Source organism: Argentina silus (genome assembly GCF_951799395.1).
Source record: "Argentina silus genome assembly, chromosome: 11".
NCBI lineage: Eukaryota > Metazoa > Chordata > Actinopteri > Argentiniformes > Argentinidae > Argentina > Argentina silus.
In genome coordinates, this window is record NC_139665.1 from 3,867,064 (window position 1) to 3,894,563 (window position 27,500).

A 27,500-nucleotide genomic window follows, 5' to 3' on the forward strand; every position below is an offset into this window, starting at 1 on the left:
TGAACAGTACACACAACACAAATGCACGCATGCACGTGCACGTACGCACGCACGCACGCACGCACGCACGCACGCACGCACGCATGCACCCTGCCATTCAACATGCCTAAGTGCATTCCACCATTTACCCATTTTCTGTTGTAAATAATCTGAACACTTCAAAATGTGAGTGGGAGTGTTTAATTAAAGTGACACTTCAGGCATGCCCGCCCAAACACACACACACACACACACACACACACACACACACACACACACACTCTCACACACGCGCGCACAGACCGAGGGCCAGGAGAGAAGCAAACTGGCTGTGACAGGCAGGCCCATGTCTCAGAGTGGCCACTGACAGCCTATTGTCCACATGACAAATTGGATGTCATAATTAAAGGGAGAAAAATGAGCCGTCCAATGAGGCTGACTATTCTATCTGTCTCTGCAGCACCAACACACACCCCTAATGACAGAGAGGCGTGGGGGAGAGAGACCAAGAGAGACATACAAAGATACATACTGTAGAGAGAGAGAGAGGGAGAGAGTCTAAAAAAATCATCGGTAGGATGTTGCACATATGCAACAATGTAATGCTGTATACCAGAGCCTGAGTACTTGATGAAATAGCACCATTTGGAGAAAAAAAACGTAAAAACTGGAAGTTAGATTAGCTTTGCCCGTAGGGGAGAGCCGGGGACAAGGAGGCCAGCCGTCTGTATGAGCACTGAGGAGAGGGGTAGCAGCCCCAGGGAGGTGGTGGTGGTGGTGGGTGGGTGGACAGGGGTCAGCGTCTCACTGCTGCAAAAAGGGGCATTTGTTTCTGAGTGGAATTACAAGTGGTGGAGCAAACAAACCCTCCAGTCGCCGAAAAGAAATCCCTCTGCTCTCTCCTTTCTCTCTTTTAAAATGATCCCCTTGGAATTACAGCCCACTCTGCTCCTCTCTCCTCCGCAGCCCAAGGGGTCAAGGGTCAGGGAGCTGTTTAAGCGATGCCATTTAAAAAAAGGCCCAGGAAGAGGAAGAGTCGAGTGAGTGAGATCTCACTGTTTTTCGCTGAAAATTAGACATCTGCGCCAGGCAGGCTCTGACTGCCCAATCAAAATCACACCAGGAAATGGCATGAGATCGTTCAGCAGAATCAAACACAGTTATTTTTGTCATTAAGCACAAGAGATGCCGGGTCCAACCGCCTCCCATGCCAAATAGACAGACACAGAGAGAGACTTTTTTTTTGTCTTTTTATTCCAGAGAGAGAGAGGGGGGGGGGGGGGGGAGGAGTGACAGAGGGGAGGGGGGGGTTGATGAGGGTCATTACTCATACTATTGAAGCAAGGTTTTTTCCCGGTCCGACTCTGACAACCACAATCTTGGATGTTTTCCCCTCACATGCTGTGCAGTTGTGCTAGCACATGTAAATATTTGGACGGTTCATGAACTCAAGAACAGAAGCCCCTCTGTATGAGCGGCAAACAGGGAAATGTCAAGTAAACAAGCTCACGCCATTATATCACATCCAGCGTTTAAGAAACTGAAGCAAGTTGTTGGATAAACACAGAAACCAGGTCTGATGTGAGGAGAGTGGGAAAGTAAATTGCATCTCAACCCCTTGTCCTGCGCTCCATCATCTGACACAGCACAATGCCATTTATAAGGCGTTGCTTCTGTCTGGCTATAGGACCCTGTTGTTCAGCCATCACTTGTTTTGATAAAGGAGGCAATGAATGATCCACCACTCAGACCTCACTGTCACTTATTAAACTCAAATATCTCTCTCTCACTCGCTTCTACTCTCTCTCTCTCTATCTCTCTCTCATTCTCTCCCCCCTCTCTCTCTCTCTCTCTCTCTCTCTCTATCTCTCTCTCATTCTCTCCCCCCCTCCCTCTCTCTCTCTCTCTCTCTCTCTCTCTCTCTCTGTCTCTGTCTCTCTCTCATTCTCTCCCCCCCTCCCTCTCTCTCTCTCTCTCTTTCTCTCTCATTCCCCCCCCCTCTCTCTCTCTCTCCCTCGCTTCTACTCTCTCTCTCTCTCTCTATCTCTGTCTCTCTCTCATTCTCTCCCCCCCTCCCTCTCTCTCTCTCTCTCTCTCTATCTCTGTCTCTCTCTCATTCTCTCCCCCCCTCCCTCTCTCTCTCTCATTCTCCCCCCCCCCTCTCTCTCTCATCCCCCCCCCCCCCCTCTCTCCTCATATCCCTTATCAATGTACAGTGTAAGTGTTGACTCATTTACACACAATCCATTTTCCAACTCTCCTGTCCTGTAAAGCAAAAGAGATAGTCTAGACAGATGCTATCTAAAGGGCTTAATTAGCCTGTGATAAATTCTCATTTCCTGGGCTTCGGTGAACTTACCAACCCAGTTTAATCCGCACGAAAGCGGGTGAATAATTTGATATTGGTATTCACTTGGTTCTCCTCCAGTTATTTTTGAGAGAACTCTTTAAATGTCACAGTGTCGGTTGATTACAGTATTAGAGCCATCTGCCTCCCAGACCAGATCCAGAGAGGCAGGGCCCCGAAAGACGGCCCCCGTCAGGAATACAGCGATATGACACGGCAGATCGAGATGCACAGAGAGATTACGGTGCTTCACTTTATTACCACATAAAATGAATGCCAAACTGGACTTGAGGCGATTGTCGACATAGCCCTCATGAACAGAGCATACAATGAGGAAAGTGTAATAAATGCATAAACAGTGGGTGGAGGTGGCACCGTGGGTGAGGTCCCTGTGACCGTAGAGAGACGTTGAGACTTTTGGGGGTGGGTGGTGGGAAGGGGAGGGCCTGGATCGTATGGCTAGAGCTGAGGAGGCAGTGGGACACCCAATTTCTATTCCACACACACACACACAACTTCCCAAGAGAGCGGCATAGCTCAGATTCTTGGGGAAATTTGCATCACAAATATGGCTCTCTTGGCTGGGAAGAAAGCATGCAAAATAACCCCATGCAGGTTTTGACTGCTTTTCTCCCCACTCACCCCCCCCCCCCCACCCCCCATCCACCCACCCACATCCATCTCTCTCCGTTCTTCCTCGACTTCTGTGAATGTATTACGTCCTATACAGTCCCTCTATGGCCACACTGGGCCAATGAGACAGAGTCTGGAGTTCCCTTCATGCACTGGGTTTAACACTGGGGATTGTACGTCAGCGAATGTGTCCTAGTGTGAAGTGCCATCTCAGTCAAGAAGGGTAAAGATTGGTAGCTATGTGTCCTGTTGACATATAATATATATATATATATATATATATATATATATATATATATATATATATATATATATATATATATATATATATATAAATCCATAAATGTCCAAAAGGCTGGCAATGTGTGTGTGTTGTAGTACATCAGCTAACAAGTCCAGGATACTCAATACATGATGCAGGATATAATATATGCTGCTTTATAAAACAACAATAAAAAGCGAATATGTCTTACGCAAAAATTTAACAGTTGCATTAATCATCAAGTAATCATCAATTAAACGAGAACGATTGACGATGAGGGGAAGAGAGAACGAGGTTAAATTGAACAATATGAACAAAGTTTATCCGGCTCAGAAAGATGGAGAACATAGAAAAGAGCAACAATAACTATAGAACTTAAATGCTCCCTGACATTATCACTGGTTGAATGGATATGACATTGGAATGAATTGTAGGCAGTGGTTACATTAGAAGAGGAAAAACACCGAGTTTAGACAGTGGCTTCATAACAAAAATGAAACGCTGACACAGCTTCCCCCACGCACAACCAGGATAACAACAAACCCGATTCATAAACGGCTCCGTTTCACTCGCAGTCAAATATGCATAATGGACAAACACGCGCACGGCAGACCGGAGACGGAGTGAGAGAGCAGCGCGGGACCCGGTGGGAGACGGAGACGGTTGCTCGCCTCGGCGGATCTCCGCTGATTACCTCCACCCTGCGCATTTTACCAAACAAGTGGCGGGACTATTTCACCTGTCGCTTAAATTAGTTTAAGCTTACAGAGAAAACAAGGCCATTGTTTATGAAACACCTATTAGAATTAATCACTGTAGCTGTTTATGGTGAGGAAAAGGGGAACCAACAATATGGGGTAGTGCAATTACCATAAGCCTAACCCTAACCCAAATTGATCGACCATTACATTAATTAAATGAAAAATGGTGATGCAGTCAATGTCAGTTCAATCGCAGGCCTATAGATAAGAACATGTAACGCAGATGTACAGCACTGGTCCAGTGAGCAGAGGCAATACAATAGGCTATGATGATATCAACTTTCACACTCTAGTTATAACGACCTATTCATGAATAATTCACTTACTTTAATTATCTTTAACACCGCTGTGATTAAAATATGGGTTAAAATCATGAGCTTATTAAGGACTCGCACAAAAAAAGCTCTTGGCACAAAAAAGGAGCAAAAGTCGTTTGATCTACGCAGTCCATCAAACACCTAAGCAACCATCCTTATCAATTTAAGGAAAATTACAATTCAGTAGGACTACTCAAAGCCCAACAATATATGTACTGTATATGTATATATATATATATAAAGTCTTCTTAACAATCGTATCATAACGACTATCTATGGGGTATTCAAATTATATGCTTGAGGTGAAGGAAATCATTACAATCATAATTGTCAATTATATTTCATGCATGTTTGCGTGAGAAGATTTGGTCCGTAGGTTCATTTTCCAAAACGACTAATGTGTTTATGAAGTTCAGAACGCGTTTACGGAGACGACAGCAGTATAGGCTAAGCCAATCGGCTGCTTTACAAAACAACTTGAAGTATGTCAATTCACAGTCCCTTGGTTCAAGTCTATCGAAACCATAAGAGTGGTGTTCAATAGTCTGCCCAAACACCTTGCGCACGAGCGTGCCGCCTGTCACTCACCTGACTGTGTCGCGCTCGACCTAATCACAACGAAAGAGATGAGGAGGCATCGGAGGCATGAGGGGAACTTCATTTTGTAGGGTTGGTGATAATAACTCCTTTATCTCACATGTCCAATAAGGTATCCCGTTTTCAAAGAAAATAAAATGAAACGTCAGATCTTGACAGTTTCAGAAACTGGGTCCCCAGCCCGTCCTCCGCGGAGATGCCAAAGTAGCTGTTTGCAGAACTTTACGCAATGGATAAGTTGTTTTGTTTTACGGTAACCAAAGCGTTGACCGGTTTTCACCGCTGATACCCCATTCCATTACTCTTCACACTACGATACAGCCGATAGCTCTGGGTCTAGACACACCCCCTCTGTGCGACTAACACCTCCTCCAGCCAACGGATTGGTCGCGGAAAAGGCTCTGAGCCTAAAACGTACGCCCACTTCACTTATCATCCTCCCTCATTGGCTCATTAGGATTGATAGATTTCCAATTGCTGACGCTTTGTATACACCTGTCTCAGACCCGAAGACCTACCAATTTCGATTTACTTAGAATTTAATCATCATGTATGAACTGTAATCACAAAATCTCACCGAGATAAATATATAGTTAGAATAAATGTTCAGTTGTCTTGTGAAGTTGTTTGATGGGTAGCCCTACAACTTAGTGCCCCCATCGACTGTAATAATGTCCTTTAAACATGGATTTAGCGCACTGCAGAAAAACACAGGGGACAGTTGTGTTGACAACTGTACTTGACGCATGCCATTTGATGCGCTATCATTTTGTGAAATCGACGAAAACTGGAAATTAAGCAAGTGTTGCAAACCTAAATTCCATGCACTCCATCGCACCAAGTCTCCTATTATCCTTCAGCTGTGCTACTTGAAATATTCACAAAGGGGCCGGTTGTGAATCGTATAAACAATCCTTTTTCTCAACCTCATATTTAGATTACAACACAAATAACCGTAAGAGAATTGATCGGCCTATTTTGGATGATCTTATATGCTATTGTTCTTGCCTTTGGACGGGATCCCACCGTGTCTGTCAAATAATGATGTGTCTAAAATAGTTGCTGGCAGCGGCTTGTCCTATAGACATACCTTTAGCTAATAACCACAAGAGGGCCCGGTCTTTATAGTCTATACATAGGTAGGCCTAAGTAGCAACCACAGGCTCACAATGAATTGAATAGATGCCGTGATTCCACACTTAATCTCATCAAGCAGATTTAGCGCATGAATCCGTCGTGTTTCTCATGCCTCTTCATATAGCACTGACTAAAGAAAGCAAACATCTGTTATAGTTTTATTATCAATTTAGATATGTAACTATATAAAGAGCCTATTACAACCTTTCGAATTACACAGTGTATAAAAAGTATGTCACGTGAAATGAGTAGACACAATACAATGACATCTATTCGTTTTTAAACACTTTATTTCTGCCTATGTCGGCATAAACAGTGACAACTCTTGTTCATTTTCTATTCTCTGCTGCTATCTAGCGGAATCTAAAGATAACTACATAAACGTACACTTTTTGTTAAGCAACATGTATTTCAGAGATTTTCTGGAAAATAAAAAGCGTTATCGGAACAATTTAATTGTGGAGTATACGCCTACCGCATACGTGAACAATACGTCAATTGCAATAATTAACATCCACCTCGACTGAATTTCTCAATCTCACCATCTCACCCTTTCGTACTTTCTTCTCGCCCGCTATTGTCTGCAGTGAACAGTGACAGCTTCATGACCCCTGGAGCATATCGCACCACTGAATGCATTGAATAGGCAGAGGCCTCTGTTTATCTGCATCAAACCAAAACCATATTTGGAAGGGAGAGATGATAGGGATGATGGATTGCCTATGTTTTGTAATGCTTATCAGTTCAATGTTCCATGTTGAAGAAAGTAATCGGAAAATTGGTTTTAATGTTTCAATTTCTAATTTGTTTCACCCTCAAAATAATTGGAAAATTATGTTTTTTGTAACATGTTATAATTTTATCATTTGACCAGTGTCTTCTGATAATTGAAAATGGAAATATTGGCACGGTTAATTAAAATTAATCTCATTTTAATGACCATGTAATGGACTCATGGTATGTTCGTTCCCGGTTGGTGAAGTGATCACTTCGAAATGAATGCATGGGAGTGCTTTTGAAATGGGAAAAACTCTTCAATGAGATTTCGTTTGAAATTCATAATGAACGTTAACCAACTGCAAACATGCATTATACATACACGTCTGATTGTTAACAATTGAATATCTTGACATTGTACAGAAATAGAAAGATGAATAGCCTACTGTTGACATTTTTAACATTTCCTGTCGAAATCAGCGTCTGTTTTCTGACGAGAAGGTAAGGATACAGTGGATATGTCACAACTCGTAAACTCGGCCATCATCATACTGGTGGAACTCCGACTCGGAGGGTCGTTCTAGTGGTTGTCTCGCACTCGGGAACTCGTATCTCCGAGTTTCCTACAGCTGCCGAACGCACCATCAACTTCGTAGGGGGAGACATCATAAGTCACACGCTACTTTGTTATTGGTCAGTCTGTCTGTCAGCCCCCTGGCCCCTTTACTTTACCTGCTGGTCGTTGGCACCAAAAGGCAGCATATAGACAAGTCCGATGGAGTCCGATGAAGAGCCGGGTTTTTATAATATAGGCTCGACGCAGAAAACAACTATTGTAATTTGCTAAATCATGGGGCTGTGGAGGGAAGGATGACATGGTGCTGAATTCGAGCCCAGCGTCGGGATAGGCCTATACCTGCATGGGCAGGCATGTAATATCGGAGGTGGTCTGTTAGTGAAATGAGCCTGCTATAGTCCAAATTCAGAAACTTTGAAGAGACCCGTACCCTGTTGTCCAAACTATGCACAATCAGATTGGCCTACACGGGCTATCATCCATCAATCATCATTACGATCATCATCATCATAATTTTCATGAAATGATATTGTGATATTTTCCACAATCAAATCAAATAGTTTGAATGTGTGCAGTAGGCCTATCTGTTGAGGTTTAAACCAGCCCACAGCTGCAGTGACCTATTGTGTTAAGAGTTGCATGGGGTCCCCCAGAAGAATTAGAAAAAAAGGTTAGGCTATGGATTTGCATGACGTGAGGCTGGGAGGAGGGTAACCTCATTGAGACTAGGCTTTCCTAGTTCAGAAAGCCTGGGGAAATATTTTGTAGAAAGTAGCTACAAAATTGATTGAACGACATGTTAACCCAATCAAATACCTTGCTTGGGGGGGGGGCTCCAAAAAAACAGAATTCAGTTTTTCCTTCAGGTTTTCATTTTCTTCAATATTGCAAGCTAGTATATACAACTCTCTGCAAAATAGTCCTATGAAAAGACGACACACATAACAACAAGCAACAATTTACAGGCATGTGGGCGGAGGGTTCTTGGAATCCAATGAATAACATATAACACAATCTCCCATCATTCCTTTACTTCAATCCAAGCCAGAACGGCTACTCCAAAATTCTCCAGACCTCCAAAAGAGGCTTGAGAACAACGTGATTTGGAGGTATGTCTACGTGAGACTAGGAGGGCGAAACACCAAAACACCAGACATTTTTGTCAGCTTGATGCGTCCGAGAAAATGACTGAGCTTGGTGGGATGGGGCCTAGGGTGTAGGATAGCCTGACCCTGCGGAGGGGTCAGGTATCGGTTGGCAGTGGTGGCTGGACGCCCGTTGGCAGTGAATGCTATTCTAATTGTTTCTATGGCTTTTTGTGATTATGTAGGGTAGTAGACTACTTTGAGAAAAATATATTTAGAGGCAAATGGCAGGCAAAATGTTTTCATCCCAAATGTCTTTCCTGGCTATTGTGTGTTTAGGCTACAGGCCTGTAATAAATACAAAGCAAAGCGTGGTTAGCTTGGTACTAAACTTGGTACTAAAGGTTAGCTGGTGGTCTGCTGGCAGTGCTAAGGAAAAGAAGTGGCCGTCATTAGCCCAACCTAAATGTGCGATTAGCAGAGGAATTTAACGACTCTAGATCCACTACATCATCTTATTAAATCATGTATCATCAGGCTAAACTCAGTCGTTTTCTGAGATGTGCATCAGGCTGGAAGAAGTGACCCAGACACAATTTATACTTTATAGCCAGTGGATCTGCGTTAATGGCCAGGTATTATTCCCTCCTCCAGCAGTTGCAGTTAGAAACTCCCAAGTTCGACCTGAGCTGCACAGCCAGTTGCGCACTGCATGATCTTACCATCACAAGTATGTGTCAGAGAAAGGAGAATATTAGGCTACTTTTGAAAAAAGCTATTAGCGTACATTTTAAAGCAGTAAGATAATCATAGAAATTCCTGAAAGCCATTTTTGTGACAAGCCAAGGCTGTGCAACCTTTCCACGTCTCTGGTGAGATTGAAGTTGGTTTTATATCTCTGTCCCCTTTGGAACAGGTCTCTTTTAAAATACATTTTGAATCTCAATGGGGGGTTTAGCACACTGCCCTTGATATGCACTACCCAGTTTCTTCATTATAATGATTCTGATTTGTGAACGTTGAAGCTAATTGAACGTTGAAGCTATTGAGATTTGAAAAACTGAATGCCTGGCTAATATCCAAATTGAAACGTACTTCACCGCAGTACTGAGCGCACAGGAATAGTGGGTGTGTGGCTGCTGTGCAGCTCAATTGGCCGTCGACCGAAAATAAATCGGCTACTGAATGACGAACCGCTGAAATTCGTCAGATTACAACAAAATGCAAATACATGGAGAGGTGAATGCAACTTCACCTAGGTTTGACGCAAGTTTATGTCTTTATGTCGCCGCCGTCCCTACTAGATAGGTGCCACAGAGGGGAAAAGAAAGTTGATTCCGACCATTCATATTCTTTTGATTAATTATTGCAGAGAAGTGGGAAGTTTGTCTCAGAGGATAATGTCTGAATGGATTTGTCTTTGACGTTTTGACTGAAAACGCGTGAGAAGTTGGTCGACTCTTCAGTGGAATTTCAAACAGAAACTATGGCACAGGGTCGTACATCGCTGACAAAACTAGCCCTTATCTTGTTTGTGGCAGGTAAGTAATTGAATACACAAGCTATTTGCCATTTATTATTGGTATCATATTAGAGGAAAATCTGATTTAATTCAGTGTCCTACATCTCAGGGGTTTCATTGTTTCACAAATGAGGAAGTTAACTTAACCTTAACTGACCTCTTTGACTTCTTTGAGTTCATGTATTTGTAAAGTTCAATACAGCAGGCAGAACTTAACTGTTTTATTTATTCCTGTTTATTGAAAATAGTGTAACTTCTATTGGCACCAACTCCCAGGTTTATCCGATTATCATGGGAAAATAGGTCATGAAAGGGAAGTATGATTTTATACAACATGTTTGATTCACTAAGCTTCAGCAATCAGTATTCATAGAACTGCACATCCCCTCAAAATCCTCAGTGAATATGAAAAAGTCTCCCCATGCTAGAAGGCACAACAGCTGACCAGCACGAATGATCTCTGAGCTGACTGGATTAGGATCCAATGATAAAGATTAAATCCTAGAAAGGTAGATGTAATCATGAACTCATCTGTATGCATCTGAAATCAGGCTAATCTCTCAAGATGGCACTCAGTGTAGAATTACCAATTACCATTACACTAGGCAATAGAAGGCTCTCTGTATCAGAGGAAAGCAGAGCTCTCACACTTTTGTTTAACTTCTCACCAGTATACTCAGCCTATGAATATCCAAATGAATTCACAGCACCCTCCGGATTTGTGGTGATGAGCACGGTGACAAAGTAAGTTGTATGTACATAGCCCTGCTCTCTTCTATGAGGCATGATGATGGGCTCTGACAAATACAGGTAGAGACTGGAACAGTAGGTTCCTGACCAGGAGGACAAAGTATATGACCAGATATTGATTGCACCTGTATTTGTCAGAGCCCATCATCATGTGCTGTATATGGATGAATCACTGACCGTCGCCCATGTGACTTTGTCGGAGAACAAGATGTCCGTACCTCAGGGACCAAAAATGTGTGAACTATGCTTAAGATGAACTGATTCAAGTGCTGACTAAAACAAGGATTCTACACAGGAGGAGCAACGGCTTTTCAATTCCATTCTCTACTCTTCTTTCTGTTTTAGATCATTTTTTAAACGAGACAGTGATCTGTGTGTCCCAACTAGAGGGGTCTGCGTGTCCCAACTAGAGTGGTCTGCGTGTTCAGGTCCCATGCATACCTGACATGTTTTCAGGATCGTTTTTGGACAGCATAGAGGCTTTGTAGGCCATTCAAATGAGATAGAACAAACACAGTGGTTCACTGCCTGCTCATATCGGCACGGTACAGACCTGCTCCATCCATATTACTATCTGTAGACAGGCATTCATCAAAACATCCATCCTAGACCGTTCAACAGCTTTGAGCCACAGACACACTCCTCCTGGAGGTGTGTTTTGCTCAGTAGCCCGAGGGGACAGACTGTTTTAACTTCAGAGGTTTATTTGCCATAAGGAAACACATCCACGGCTGGGACTGTGCCAGCTTCCTTTCCTGGCAGCACTAAAACTCAGAGCAAACCAATAGGGGGGTGAATCGATTGATGGTCAAGAAGTGGTAGAGTGAGCTGGTTTTACATTGTTGTTACAGACCTACAGTACATACATACTTTACATGCATAGATATATACATACATACATACAAGTACATACATACAGTACACTTGTCAGAGACTATTGCATTGTCATGAGTTATTATAACCTTATGTAGTACTAAACAACACCAACAGAGTATGTTTCATTCATGTTTTTAAGCTGCTTCCAAGATTGCTGCTTTCCTGATTATTTCCAATTACCACATTGCAATATGGCAATTTGATGAAGACATCCCTTTCCTTCCTTATCTTTCCTCCCCTGTTTTGTCTTCCCATGGAGCCTGTGGTATTCCTTCAGGGACTGGCTGCAGCGGTGTCTATGAGAGCATCATCACAGACCTCTGTCTGATCAAGTTCACCCTGGACATGGAGGTGCTGGAGCAGGACCAGTGGTGCACCTGGCCACAAACTGTTGAGTAAGTGCGTTCATGATGCTTATCCTTCACTTCTCAAAACATGTCATATGCTTCAAAACACCTCACATCCAGTTCCTCCTACCTTACAATGCCTACCTTACAGTGCCTACCTTACAATGCCTACCTTACGGTGCCTACCTTACAATGCCTACCTTACAGTGCCTACCTTACAATGCCTACCTTACAGTGCCTACCTTACAGTGCCTACCTTACAATGCCTACCTTACAATGCCTACCTTACAGTGCCTACCTTACAGTGCCTACCTTACAATGCCTCTCACTTGTACACCTCAAACCTCATATCCATCCAAACTGGCTCATCACCCTACCTCATACCTCATACCTCAAACACCTTGTACTCTGATGAGTGCACACCTGACCTTGTCCCCAGGCTATTGCCCGTATAAGCCTAGAATAACAACGGCTCAAACCTGGCCTTCGTGGGAGTGAACTTACTGAGTGAAATATCGTGTCAAAATATTGTGTCATTTGATCTTGGTGAATTACAGAGGGGCGGCTCTGAATCAGAAACGTGTGGTGTTCAAGCACTGAGGGGGAGCGGCTGAGGCGAGGTGAAGCCAGTGGTTATATGTCGGGAGTTTTTTCGCGATCTTTGTATTGAGTAAAGAGAGGCCAAGTTTGATGCGTTGGTCCACCAGACCTTCCGAGCATATTGGGCAGAAGTGTCTGGGAACAAGATTAGTGTGCCCCTTATACAGTACCTACCCCTTCCTCATAAGCCTTAAACATTCTATTGTAATCCACTTTAATGATTTATATGACCCACTTTAAACTGTTGTCCACAACTGTACTTATGTTGTCAGTGTCACTACAGAGAGCCAGTTAGCGATTGTCTCCTTAAGCTGTGTCAGAGGGGCCTTCTTCCCTCCACATGGTTCCAGTGATGAGTCAGACAGACGAATGAGTGAGGTGGTACACTATGCTTGGTTTGAGGTGGTACACTATGCTTGGTTCGTCCATAATGGCCTCGCTGGAGAGAGGGAGCTGGTGCTTGACTTGTCATCTGACATGCAGTACAGTGTATTTTGGGATTTGGGATTTTGCAACATCACATCTTAGTGTGTTTGTGCTGTCATTTCTAGACAAGATCATTGGCTCCAGCATTGAAGAGAAGGCTCTGTGTTTTATTTGAATCTCATGCTGACGAAGGCGTGATAGGGGAAACTCCATACGACAGCTGAAACGTGTCCCTTTTGAACGACTGATACGCAAGACATGTCTTAATTGAGAGCGCTGGCCGTCTTTTTCTTTTTCATTAAAAGCTGTATTCGGAATCAAATTGCATTTGGCCATACCAGGCTGTTGTTGTAGGCTATATTATTTTGTTTGGTTGCCCTGTGCAAATGTTGTTCTAACATCCCTTTTAGCAGAGCTGAGTCTTTCTAATGCCTTTAAGTCTACTCTGGGGCTGTTAGCTTATGGTGAGCTTAATGGAGTTTACATGTCTGTCACCACAACAGACAAAGAGGGACCCGTCTGCCAACGTGTCACTGTGTCACCATGCTCCGTTTGAGTTGGGGGGGTGGGTTTGCGATATACAAACAGAGAGAGAGAGAGAGAGAGAGAAATAGAGAGAGAGAGAGAGATTGCGATAGAGAAAGAAGGGGGAGAAAGAAAGACATTCAAGAAGAACCGTCGCATTCTAAAATCTCCACACAACCAGCCCCCTTGGTCTTGGCCTCGGGTTTTGGGCATGCATAGCCATCTTGTGTAAGATGACACCTGCACACAGGTGCTGCTAGGTGGCTGTCTGCCATGTGGACACAGAGTACTGCGTGTGTGGTGCCAAGGACTAACACCAGGTCCTAGAGCCTGTCAAGATGTCACCCGTCATGGCCCGATGCCATCTTTTTTTCTCTGTGACACCCTGCAATGTTTTGAGACCTCTGATCTTGTTGGTCCATGTGAGGTGTTATGAGAAGTCTCATAAAACTGCTGGCCCCAGTAAGGCCAGACACTTGATGACACTGATACGGAAGAACAATAAAGGGAACGCTGTCTGTCCTCAACGTTCTTTTTTCATAAGGTCAATGCCACAACAAATGAAGAAACACAATAAACAAAGTCTTCAGACTACGGAGTCGTCAGTCTTGAGGGGTTTTTCTTTTTTTCTTTTTAAAGAGTACAAAGAACAAAAAAGGTACAAAGCCTAGAATTAAGAAACGTCCGTACCTTTTCAAGGGGCACAGTGTGAGTGAGTTCACTCACATAACGTTTAAGCAGCACTTTAAAAGTTCCTCAGTCCGTCAGATTACCTCTAATATAATGAGGTCTAGAGTGCTTTTAGTGTGTCCTCTTAGCTGTACTTCTATTCAGTGAAACATGCAGGTCATTCGGAGTAGCTCCGGTGGTATGGTATGGTATGGTACACTGCTGCACTGTGCTGAAGGAATTGCAACGCTGGTATGTGACTCCTCTTTTCCAGCCCCTAATCACCTAGCTCTCTGGTTATATTTAGCACTGCTAAGCCCACTTGTAATTCTATCTACTAGTTTGCCTGTTTTCCACTACTCTACATGGACTACAGGCATGAAACTGGTCTATTTCTGAGGAGTGGCACTTTTTAGACACCCGAGAGGCCCGTAGTACGGTTGTTTTTGGTACATGAAGTACATTCTTTCCCATGCATACTGTTGCAAAACAAAACACATGACCCTGAATCAGACAGGACGTTGAGATTGACGGTCTGACAAACACAGGCAAGACGTCTCTTAAACCATCAAGTCTCACGTACTGTGTGTGTCGGGTTGAGCCCACATTAACGTGGATCGTAGTTAGTCAGCACTGACTAAAAGGTTAATTGGTGGGTAAGATAATACAAATAACACGTAGGCTTCATCCTAATCGAGGTGAGAATGTTTGTCCCATGTACTTCAGAATGGGATCATTGCTAACTACTCTAGAGTCACTGTGTTGTCTCCCCCTGCAGGCCTTATGGGGAGCTGGTCAACTGCACCTACTTTGTGGCGTTGGAGATGGGCTGCTTCTGGCCCAACCAGGTGATAGACCACTTCTTCATGCACATCCACCGGCACTACTTTCACAACTGTGCTCTGACAGGCCGGCTGCTCCGCGACCCTCCGATTCACATCCTGGGGCCCTTTATCGCTGTGCCTGTCCTGGTCACCCTGCTCATGACTGCCCTAGTGGTGTGGAGGAGTAAGCGCAGTGAGGGAATATTGTAGAGGGACAGTCTGAGCTCTTGCTTGTACAAGGGTGGACGGAGAATGGGAATAACTGACAAGCAGAGAGACCTTTACAATCCTAAGATGGTGAATGTCAGGTTTGATTTCATGGGGATGAGGATTTACTCAGACGCCTGCTGCAACAGGTTAACTCCAAGCCCTTTTGTGCTCATCAATGACCTTAGAATTACCAATCAGAACACATCTTCTGTGCTATAGTGGCCCACAAATTGGCCAATGGAGAGTTGCATAGAGGAGCAAGGAGTACAGTATTGGTATAGTGCACTGGATCCAAGAGAATACATTCCTCATGTCATGCCAAATGAATACTATAACTATACGAATACTATACGATAATACTATAAAATGTCCCAATTTTAAACTTGTACATAGCATGTGCCTCAGCTTGGACAGTAACTGGATGAGACCTTCTTCATTCTTGTCTAGTTGTCACATCCGACTCAAAAAACATGAATACAGCTCAGTTGTGTGCGACTACATACCGCGTTCCAAGACTTCAGCGTCAACCTTTCATTTCACAATATTGATTACATACGAGCGTGTCACTGTGCAGTGGGCATATCAGTTTGACACATGCCAACATGAATGATAAAAAAAAAAAAAAAAAAAAACCTTTACTGTCAGCATGACCCACTCCCAGTCCCACATGGGGGGTGTAGAGTTGCCTGTTTTTACCCTGTCAGCCCACACTATGACAGAAATAGCCCTCTCAAGCACTGAGAGTGCTGCCTCTTTTCCACTATTACTGTCACAAGAGCTAGACTCCCACACCACAGTCCATGTGTTCGGTGAGGAAAAAAGATCCCATTTTGAAACGTTAAAAGGGATGGCTATGCACACCAGCGTAGGTGATGGTCAGAAATGAAAAGTTTGAGTTCTCATTGGTATTCACATTCTTAGAGACTCTCCTAAACCGTACAGACAGGCAGACTGCAGAAAACCCCATGGTCTCCCTGAAAGAGATGGGGGAAATAAGATGAGCGCTTGTTGACTGACAGCTTCCCTGAGAGCAAGTGACAGAGCCTTGTCCAGAGCAGGCTCACCATAGCAACTGAGTTATGAGTCTAGAATGTAACGATGCTAAATGGACACGGATGAACACAGCAATATGGCCACAGTCGGTTTCTCCCGTAGAGGCGATGTGATCTTTCGTGAGCTGAACCATGCCCACGGCGTTCACACACAACGGGCACGCTGAGGACTAGACCAGATGGCTGAACGGGACGGTCTTGAGAAGAGAGAGAAAATCTCATTTCATTCTATATACATAGTGAAATATAGATTTATCGATGAATGGAATAGGGGTAGGAGCTGTGATGCCTATGTAACAGTGTGATGTAATGTGTGTTGGGGTGCCTGCCAGTAAAAGAAGCATATGAGATTGGTATAAAGATGATGTTGTTACAGTGAAGTCAATAAAAGAAGCAGCAGTTTGCGTGTTATTGCAATTCTTCTTTATAATAATAATAATAACAACAACCCTTAGCTGTGGTGTATTCACAAGGTATCACGGCTTCTCGTGGCTTGTTGCTCCTCACACATGTAAACAACCATACTGCATCCCTTCATATCACAAACACGCACACACACGCACACACACACACTGATTTATACATCATCATTCAGTCAAATACATGTTTACACACCAAACTGGCATCATTTACTGTCAACATTCACCGGTGTTTCCAGTAAGGGTATCTACTCTGCTCTCTGAGTGAGTGACAGGACGCAATTTATTGTCTGAGTTAAGGTTATGTTCACCAATCTCAGTCTCCTTTCAAAACATCCTTTCCCTTGTCCATCCATCGCTCGAATGTATTCCTCTCTCTAAACGGTAAGCGCTATAGAACACAGTGGGCAGGATGTTGATAACACCACAGCACTCAAGGTTGTAAAGTGCAGGAGAAGCCGAGGGAGCATGGAGAACCATGCTAATTACCATCTGTTGGAGTGCCCCTGAGAAGCTGTGCACTAACAATGAATCGTAAACCTGAGAGACGTACAGTATGGAGAGATTCAGCCCACGGGGACGAATGAGAGACTGCACATGAAAGTGAATGAAGAGGAGGTGAGAGAGAAGAGAGAGGCGGGGGAGGCAGGATCTGTGTCTAATTAGACCCAGTAAGATGGATGTGTCCCAAGGAGGCATGGTAAACAATTACTCAACAACCCTGTTATTGCTTAGCTGGGTTATGCCCAGTTCTGCCTTATTCTGCTAGCCCAAGACACAATGGGAAAGATACACTCACCGGCCACTTTATTAGGTACACCTGTTCAACTGCTCAATATCGCAAATATCTAATGGTGTGGGGGATATTTTCTTGGCACACTTTGGGCCCCTTAGTACCAATTGAGCATAATTTAAACGCCACAGCCTACCTGAGTATTGTTGCTGACCATGTCCATCCCTTTATGACCACAGTGTACCCATCTTCTGATGGCTACTTCCAGCAGGATAACGCGCCATGTCACAAAGCTCACATCATCTCAAACTGGTTTCTTGAACATGACAATGTTCCCTGTACTCCAATGGCCTCCACAGTCACAAAAAATTAAGGCAGTTCTGAAGGCAAAAGGGGGTCCAACCCGGTACTAGCAAGGTGTACCTAATAAAGTGGATGGTGAGTATATATGTGAAAATCTGGGCATCAAATGGTGTATCACTGTTTGTGGACATATTTAAGCCCTATGGGTGCAGGGTATTCTCATTCTTTGTCATGGAAATGATGCTCAAATAGTTAAATGGTCATTAAGATTCTGTGGATCCTGCCAATGGATGATGAACAGGTTACACAGTACCCACAGGACTGGAATTCAAGGGCACACGGCTTTCAATGAGATGCCAGCCTTGTGGTAAAACAACAACATTAGACTATAGAATATTTTATTACAGCTAATAAAGAATGCATACTCTGGTCGGGCAGCGTGGAGCTTTTGCTCATTAATGCTTAAAGGTCCAGTATGTAGATTTGAGCTTTTACATTTCAAAACATATTCTGTTCACGCTAGTGATTATTCCTACGAACTGTGAACAAGGAGTTCTATCCCAAAACTACATCCTGAGGAAATTCAGCCTTGAAGTCCAGGACACATACGAAACAACATGAGCTCAGCTATTTATAGCTCATCTGCCAATGCTAACCCACAGTTCCAACACCACACCTGTCTACTCTGTAACACAGGACCCACAAAGCCCTCCAGCCCCCCTCTGGCCCCCGACTACCCATAACAACCTGAACATTGCTGCTGTCTGCTGGGCTTGTCTGCTCATTAACACACTTCCAGACACGGGGCTCCAACCTCATACAGACAAACAACAAACATCCCAGTAATAAAACGGACAGAAGCTCTATTCCTCCGAGAGCAGAGAGGGAGAACTGTACAGCACATGCTCTGTGACATTTCAGAGACAGGGAAATATTACAAAGGCAATTTAGTTTCAGTAAAAGACACTTCAAAGGTCAATGTAAGGCTAGGGATCAGAGTTTCACAGGCTTGGTTCACAGTTTCTCTCTTTCTCTCTCTCTCTCTCTCTCTCTCTGTCTCTCTCTCTCTCCCTCTCTCTCTCTCCCTCTCTCTCTCTCTCTGTCTCTCTCTCTACCACACAACATGCAGACATGAAGAGCCATCAAACTGCCACAGCTGTGCCATTGGTAAAGATGTTGCAGACTGGCGACACTAATATGACTAATATGGGACACGCCAGCTAAAGAGGACATCTACAGGTACTTAACTCCAATTACTGCTCTTTAACTGCTAATCAAGCTTAATTAAGAGAAACAGGCCAGACCGCCTGTGCTGTTTGACAGGATCCAATGAGGCTAAGACACCATTTGCCTTTAAAAATGACCAATGGACTCGGTTATGGTCTACACTTCAGTGATTTCCACAGCCCTTGAGGAAAACAAAACCCTGGTGAGGGAAAAACACCAAAAAGCAAATGTGTCATTTTCAGGACATTTGCCCAACAGACAAAAATCAAATAAGACCCTTGAGAAATCCCTGTATGTGAGACTTAGTCTAGCAACATTTTTTAAGGATTTAAGGATGTGAGGAAGTGTGGATGTAGATAAAATATTTGTTTTAGTGGAAAATTACTTATCTTAGGTAATACCTTACAGGTAAATGCCTACTGTAGTTGTAGCTATGGAGACTAGAGCCTGTCTGGGCCCACGTGTTACTCCTGTTTTACTATTTCACTTGACCAAGTAATAGAACCATGAGTGACATTTGATTGCAGCCTGGTCTGATATTTCAGGCAGTTACATAAAAAGATCGCAGTGAAGCAGCGAACTGTATGACAGCCCACCTGTGCTGTCTGACCACCACCAGCCGTTATACCAGCAGTTCCTGACATGTCCAGATGAGGTCGCCATTATACCATGGATCCCAGTCAACAATTGAGGCACTGACAGATTCCTCTCACTTTCTCATTCTCAACGAGGTTAGTAACGGATGAAAAATAATTAACTTAGATGATCAGAGGGATTTTTGCTAAGAGAGCTTTATTTAACCAAGCGGTGGTTGCCATTACACCTACTTTGCTACATTGCCATCCATTGAAGGGAGTAATTCAAAGTTCACCTGCATTATTACCTCATAACTCTACCAGTGGTTCCAATATCAACGCCACACTAGCAGGCCATTCCTTCAGTTTATGGTTTGCGGGCCAACCAGTAGAAATACTTCACCACCACTATGACCTCTGTGTCTGGAGAAGACACTCCCATAGCAGACAACAACCTAGGAGAGGAGGAGGACAGAGGAGGAGGACAGAGGACAGAGGAGGAGGACAGAGGACAGAGGAGGAGGAAGGGGATGAACCGAGTGAGACACAATCCAACAAATGATCTGTAGATGCTTCTAACAATGTCTCTTTTCTAACTGTTTTTTTGTTTGTTTTGTTTTTAAAAGACTCAATGCTTATATACTAAAGCTAATACATTGAAGCTCACCTGCCCCTAAATTCCTGGGAGAACCTTAAAGCCTCGGCTGCATCCTTGTTCACTAGGGCCTGGTAGGTAGAAAACGTTTCCACCATGCCGATGTATCCATTCAGAGGCATCACTCGCCTCAGCCGGAGACACTCATGCCTGTATAGACCCCATACCCACACACAAGACTGGTCCAACGCTACATACAGGGCATCGGTGGAGGCTGGCGGATGGAGAAATGGGGGGGGGGGGACAGGCTCATCCTAACGGACGTTAACGTAACAAGGAATGGCATAAAACACATATTGAACAGGTGTTTGATACCATTCCTCATTCGGTTCCAATCCCTTACCATGAACCTGTCCTCCTCATACTCTAATCCACCAGCCTCCACTGACACACACACACACACACACACACATACTGTAGCTAGAATGATGGATGTTTTTATTTACATTTATGGCATTTAGCAGACGGCTTTATTCAAAGCGACTTACAGCAAATACATTTGTCTAAGTAAGTGAATCATCTATCCATCAGTCATCATAAGATGAAGTAATCTATGCTAGGACCAGAGGCTATTGGCATTCACAATGCTAGATGCTTGTTTTTTTTTTTGGTTTTGTTTGTTTTGATGTCATCCTCAACAGCGCTTACCATTCCTTGTCGAGGTATTGGCATGATGCGTACATCTGTTTGTAGAGTAAGATAGTGTTGGGTCCCAGGTGGGCGCTGCGGTACGGCTGCAGGGCATCGTAGAACTGTGAGGGACATGAATGAGAAGCATTAGCTACAGTATGAAGTCTCTAAATGTCTCTGTGCTGCGTAAAAAGACAGTGAGACACACAAAAGACACACACTGTCACATCAAACTGTACATATCCTATTGTGTATGTTAGACATATCTGAGACATTTCTAATGAATACAGTGTATAATGGCTCTGATACATAGGGCTTATGTGTATGTATGTATAATGAATGCTGTTTATTGGTGACATCATTGATGGCCGGTGTGAGCTGGGGTCTGACCTCCTGGCAGACGGCGTTTAGAGCGGTGCTGGTGGACTGTGCTCCATACTCTAGCTCCATGTCCAGAGTATAGCTGATGATAGCCAGGCAGCCTCTGGGCTTCAGCAGCCTGTCTGCTTCCCGGAGGAACCGCGGGGGGTCAAACCAGTGGGCTGCTGTCATGGCCGTCACCAAGTCCACCTCACCGTCGGCAAACGGCAGCTCCTCCGCTGGACTCTGCCTGTGTGTTTTCATGGAGCACACTCAGCACAGGATTTAAAACTGTTATCATGTGATAAGGTGAGTGGTTAAGTGAATGATAAGAAACCGGTGAGTCCATCATATGTGTGAGCGGTGTGAAGTGACTGTAGGTAGTTTGCGTGAGTGTGACGCGTGGTGCTACTGCTACAAAGTCAAACCCCCCTTTGCCCACTGCCCACTGCCCACTGCCCACTGCCCTGCCCCCTCCTGCCGCTGCTGACCTGTAAGAGACATTTGAGGCGTTGCCATTGGCTAGAGCCATCTCCAGCTGGGCGGGGCTGATGTCTGTCCCGACCACCTGAGTGAAGTGGGGGGCCAATAGAACTGTCCCCTGTCCTGAGCCGCAGCCCACATCCACTGCCAGGTCAAAAGGCCTTCCTCTCTGAAAAGACAGCAGTCAGAGGAATCACAAAATATGTCAGAATTATGTTTGTTTACATTTCCACTAGAAAAGTCAACAATATTCTTTAACCCTCCTGTTATGTTCAATAAGGATACACACGCTTTCAAATTGACCCAGTGCTTTATAAGTCACCTTAAAAGTAGTCATTACCTCCAAACAATGTATTTTCCCTTAATGACCATCAGCTCATCACCTATGATGATAACAAATATCTAGATTTGTTTCTTTTTTTCTTCCATACACACCACATTTTTCTTATATTTATTGGGGAAAAAATCAATAATCATAAAACATACAATTTCCGAACCATTTTATGTAATAATGGACATAGTGTCTATTTTTAAACAATTCAAATGCTGACTTTATGTATTTCACATTTGTGATCGCATATCTTGTGAGACCTGGGACCTTTGTTTTCAGCAGGCAGTCTTCTCTGACGTTCCCAGGGGGATGGGGAGTGGGACCATTCACTTTCAAGTTGGATGAGTCCTAATGGTCAGGGATCACTTCTACATTGTACTCAGACACCTCTTCCCCAATCTAACTGTCATGGTCAAAGAGGCTTTCTAGCACCTCACTGACTGAGGCATTCGCTAATGTTTCAAGAGAGAACAAACTGTTCTCTTGTACAGATAGAGTGCGTCCGCATTTGCAGATTTCTTTGTGTGTGGGTGTGTGGGTGGGTGAGTGGGTGGGTGGGTGGGTGTGAGTGTGTGTGCAGTTATGAGGGAGAGAAAGATGAAGAGGGTTTATTTTGTGCAAGAACACAACAAACCCTATTCACTTTAACTAGCTGGTCATATTGACCCAGAACATCATCTAGGTTTTTAATTATGTTTACTACCTGTAGCTAGAGGATTAAATGAAGGCTCATATTGCAAAAAAATATAGTTAAATAGCATTCAAGTGATGTCAAACTCAATTTAAGGTTAAGCTTGGGGGCTCACACAGTCAAACAGTGATCGGCCTTCACCCGGCCAATCTCACCCAGTCAATTTTCATCAATTAGACTTGTATAGTCTGTACAATTTTCGCTGATTTGCGCCTTATCCACGAGGACAAAGAAAGTGAGAGCTACAGTCCACGCTCACAGGCCCTACCTTTTCCTCCAGGTACCCTAGGATCTCTGTGATCAGTTCGCGTGGAGGGGACACCCTGTACTTCTGGTAGTAGGCGGCCTGCTCTTTTCCCTCAAAGCGCCTGTGAGTCATGATCCCTGCTAACAGAGAGAGAGACAGCTCTGAAGGGACTGACTGACTGACTGACTGACTGACTGACTGACTGACTGACTGACTGGGAGTACCTTACTGACTGACTGACTGACTACCTTTGCTCTCACATTGCTCTCAGCCTGGGAGGTTGTTCATTAACCTACAGAGTTATCAAGCCTCTATCAAACAACTCACAGCTGAACTCACACGCTGAGCGATGAGTAGGACCAATGAGTTCATATGAGCCACAAAGGACATTTTGATGGCCTTCCTTAGTTTGCTCCCATATATCGGGTTTCTCTTCGAGAAGCTTGACCTAAAACAAACGGAAATTGCTTTTATACATTTTAGGCTGTGACGCAAGCGCCGTGGGTGCACTTACTGTGGAGGACAGCAGAGGGCGCTGACAGATTAAGCTATTGCAAGCTGAAAGAGCTCGGGCTGCGTAGTGAACTATATGTTAGTGAGTCTGTGAATGACATTAAAGCCTTGCCAGGACCACAATGCTGAGCCACCTGCAGTATAGACAGTCATCAGGCAGCAGCAGTTTGGGACCGAGCCGTGGTTCACCCCGTAATGGCAGTCAAATCACAGTGTGCTGTAGCTCTGCTCTCCAGGAGAACACTACTTACTAATAAAACATTTAACAAGTAGATCCTCCTGGACACAAGTTGACAGAGACGGAAGATGCATTGCAACTCTCTTTTAATAATGGAAAGTGAATATTGACAATCAAATACGGCAGTAGATTGATAATGAGGGTGATTCAAGGGAAGAAGTGCTTGGTCGGCCCAGAGCGGTGTATTAGAAGAGTGGCGCCGGTTATGTATGTGGGCGGGGCTAACACTTCAGACGGGGAAAAATGGCGGACGAAAAAAAAGGCAGTTTAAAAAATAAAATAAAAAAAAAGGTTCCAGCCCCAAAACGTCATGGCTCCTCTCAGGTAAAACAATACAACTACCACACACTTGGAAAATCTCCCTCTTGAATTGGTTTAACCACACAACTTTCAGTATAACTAAGAAGTTTCAAGGTTGAAATGATAGTATCTATTCAGTTTGAAAAGCAAAAAGTGTCAGACTGGCTTCCCAGGCAAGCAAACGGTTGCCTGGCAACTTGCTCCATAGGTTTGTGTGAAGGACTATTTGAGTCTCCACAAGTATTAGCCAATAAAAAAATGGACCCCACTCATTGGAGCCACTTGAATAAACCACTTTTGGTTGGCCTATCACTGTCATTAGGCTGTGACCACTCATTTGTACCTTTACAGTGTGCATTACTTCACAGATGTGCCAACAGCAGAATAGAAGAAAAGGTACTTCAATAGAATAAAGTAGCTCTGTAGACAGGCCTGTTGCTGGCCAATGATGGCTTAGGCTTTTTTTTTTACCCAATCATCAGACATTGATCTGCTCGGTCCACTGATCAATATCAGCCTTCAGATGGTGTTTGCTTGGTATTCTGTCAGTAGAGCCTGGCCTGGACCTCTGGACCTCAGGGCCACCATCGCCAGTCCGCTGTGATCAAATCAATCATCCCTGATCAGATCTGTCAGCACTGTGACCTCAGACCCTGTGCCGAGAGGGAAGGGGTTGGGATGTGTGGGTGTGATTCAAGCATGAATGACAGGCTTAAGAGAGGCAGCATTACTTGTCACATGTGAACACATGTTTGCCCAGACATAACCAGTTTCTCACACAGACATATGACTATCCTCTCGCTCCTGCTCACACATGATACAAAGCTTGAAGACTATCACACAGAAGCACTCACATGCACATGCACATGCACCCTCTCTCTCTCCCTCTCTCTCTCTCTCTCTCTCTCTCTCTCTCTCTCTCTCTCTCTCTCTCTCTCTCTCTCTCACACACACACACACACACACACACACACACACACACAATGGTATGTGATAGAGCACTGTATCGCTAGAATACAGTTAAGTGAAAGTACATCGATGATCTGCCTGTCAAGTACGACTATGGTTAAAGAACTGCCATCATTCGGAGCGCTCCATTGTAATGAATAAGCAGTATTACCATAGTTTCTCCGTGCATGAACGAATAGGGTGTGAAATCAGATTCATCTGCCAGGGAATGAATGTCCCTGATGGTAATGGAAAGAAAGTTGTATGGTGTCAGCTTTTTCTCCCTCACGTGCAGAACATGGAATGAATACCATTAAAGGAGAAAGACAGCCCAGTGTGTCACCAATTCACTACTTCACAGTGGCACGAATCCATAACTGTTATCGATGAATTTCCAATGTGCGTACAAACACTCTAAAATTACATGAATACAGTATGCTATCCTATGAAGATATAGCATGCATAGAACTTCCGATGAATAAAGAACAAATAAATAGATAAATCATTGTACTTCTATCCCCCCTATCCTTTTAAAGACGGCCACAGAAATGTCATGGCATTTGGAATATGGCACCTATTCACCATTGGAGAAATCACTGTGGTTTTTTTGTTGTTGTAATGAATAAAACAACATTCACAGGTCCAACTGAATTATACAGTATTATACAGTTGCTTCTTATGAGCTGGCTATTGGCTACATTCCAGTCTCGCCCATTCTGATTTGGGTCCAAAGTATGTTACGGATCAGAGATGTAAAATTCTATTGTTTACAATCAGTATTCTTCCTCCTGACTGATGGGGAGGTCAGTGGAGTCTGAGACAACTGCTGGTATTCTTAGTTCTTGCGATGGAGAGTAGAGAGCAGAGAGCAGAGAGTAGGGGGGTGGGCGGGCATTGACTTGAAAATCCGATTTCCTGGCAGATTTCGAAGCAAGGAGAAACAGATATGGGATCAAGATAGGGGCTATTTAGAGAAAGAGAGAGAGAGAGAGAGAGAGAGAGAGAGAGAGAGAGAGAGAGAGTCTTCTTTGAGATTTAGCGTATAGTGCAATAAGCTACAGATGGGTTGTTAAAAAAACAGATAAAAAACAAACGTCACCCAAAATGTACTCCAAAAAACATGATAAAGTTGTACCTTGAGGGTAAACAGACAATGTTAGTGATTTTAGCAGCGCCATGCACTCACTTTGATGTAGACTATTCGGACCCTCTGAGGATTTAGATAGATATTGGCTTTAATGATGGAAATGGATGGAAACAGATTACATTAAAGGCCGGTCTAATTGAACCAATTTATCTTGATTCTGCCAGTTTCAGATAAATGATGAGGAATTCTAAGTGTGTGTGTGTGTGTGTGTGTGTGTGTGTGTGTGTGTGTGTGTGTGTGTGTGTGTGTGTGTGTGTGTGTGCACGTGCACGTGCATATGCACGTGTGTGTGTGTGTGTGTGTGTGTGCACGTGTGTGTGTGCACGTGTGTGTGTGTGTGTGTGTGCACGTGTGTGTGTGCACGTGTGTGTGTGTGTGTGTGTGTGTGTGCGCGCATGTGTGTGGTTTCATTGATATGAACCAGTGGCTATTGGGTCCGGTTCACCGGTTTTCTATCTGCCATAAAGTTTAAGTTTGATCATTGCTCATCCTTTACCACCTCAACCCATAGAGAGTCCATGTTGATGGAAACCAGCTGAAATGAGCGTGACGCTGTGACCTTTCTCCCTGACCTCGTTAGCAGGGCAACCTCGTTAGGCCCACAGGTTTAATTACCGCTCAGAGCAGCGGAATGGCAATCAGAGAGGAATTGGAGTCTCTGTGGTCAGGGACACAGATCGATGCCCTTTCGGGACAGACCAGTGGGAGACAAAGAGGAGCAGGACCTTTCACACACACACACACACACACACACACACACGCACTAGGCGGAGAGGGATTTACATTCTCTCAAATCAGCATTACAATATTGATTGACTAATTGACAGAATACTGCCAATACTGCTGACAGATCCAATGGCATGTCATTGATGTGTGAAGCGCTCTGTCAGTCCTCCCTCTGTGCCACAATCTCCCATCTGTCACACATGTCCAGTTATCAGACACCAATACTCTCCTACAGCAGAGAGCAACAGCTGTAAACTACTACCAGTTGACCAGGTACAACAATACTGTATCATAGCACACTTAACATTTCACATGCTCAATCCAGTAAAGGAATTGAGCCTCAATTAAGAAAAGGGAACTGATTGGACATTGATTTTCCGTAATGGCCATCTATTAATTCTTGACCCGGGATAAGCAACCCTCACCTGAGTCAGAAGGGAACGTGACGTTTTCCTTCAGGTCTATATTGAAATTCTCACTCAAATCTCGAGGAGCCGGCTACAATACAGAAGAACTAAATAAACAGTGGCTCATAATCTCCACTTGTATGAAGCCAATTTGGTCACAAGGCTTCGATATCTATCCAATAACATTGACTGTCCAGATGTATAGCCTTTACTCCGTTGCAAGGGTTTGTTTGTTTTTAGCGCACATGATAACAGTACAACTGAGGTACAGTCCAGTAGCGTAGCTACCATGTGGCTACCATGTAGCTCACAGCGAAAATAGTTTCTCTTTTCACTCTGTGCTTTTTTTTTTTT

At 44.0% G+C, this 27,500-nt stretch overlaps 4 protein-coding genes across 4 annotated transcripts in view; 1 reads left to right on the top strand and 3 right to left on the bottom strand.

Moving 5' to 3' along the window:
• Positions 1–4,960, bottom strand: part of LOC310812118 (receptor tyrosine-protein kinase erbB-4-like) — a gene marked incomplete at both ends in the record, with an annotated part of 111,598 nt that extends 106,638 nt beyond the window's left edge. Inside the window, one exon of the mRNA XM_083680539.1 lies at positions 4,888–4,960. Within this exon, the coding sequence (XP_083536665.1) occupies positions 4,888–4,960 (73 nt within the window). The remainder of the gene's footprint in view (positions 1–4,887) is intronic.
• The window catches only part of acadl (acyl-CoA dehydrogenase long chain), a 402,840-nt gene that overhangs the window by 167,890 nt on the left and 207,450 nt on the right, over positions 1–27,500 (bottom strand). The window lies entirely within an intron of this gene.
• On the top strand, positions 9,535–16,617 carry LOC310811713 (receptor activity-modifying protein 1-like). Its single transcript, XM_083679965.1, has 3 exons — positions 9,535–9,953; positions 11,820–11,955; positions 14,906–16,617. Exons 1-3 carry the CDS (start codon positions 9,899–9,901, stop codon positions 15,159–15,161), a joined length of 447 nt encoding a protein of 148 aa, XP_083536091.1. The 5' UTR covers positions 9,535–9,898; the 3' UTR covers positions 15,162–16,617.
• Positions 19,838–22,999, bottom strand: LOC310812119 (putative methyltransferase; the record flags this gene model as incomplete). The annotated part of the gene is made up of 6 exons (XM_083680540.1): positions 19,838–19,925; positions 20,138–20,275; positions 20,774–20,877; positions 21,146–21,365; positions 21,607–21,767; positions 22,889–22,999. 6 exons carry the CDS (start codon positions 22,997–22,999, stop codon positions 19,838–19,840), a joined length of 822 nt encoding a protein of 273 aa, XP_083536666.1.

Excerpts from the sequence above, each read along its gene's own strand:
- LOC310811713 (XM_083679965.1), top strand. The coding sequence starts at position 9,899 with ATGGCACAGGGTCGTACATCGCTGACAAAACTAGCCCTTATCTTGTTT. Across the intron at positions 9,954-11,819 it reads CCTTATCTTGTTTGTGGCAG|CCTGTGGTATTCCTTCAGGG; the intron begins GTAAGTAATTGA and ends CTTCCCATGGAG. Across the intron at positions 11,956-14,905 it reads ACCTGGCCACAAACTGTTGA|GCCTTATGGGGAGCTGGTCA; the intron begins GTAAGTGCGTTC and ends CTCCCCCTGCAG.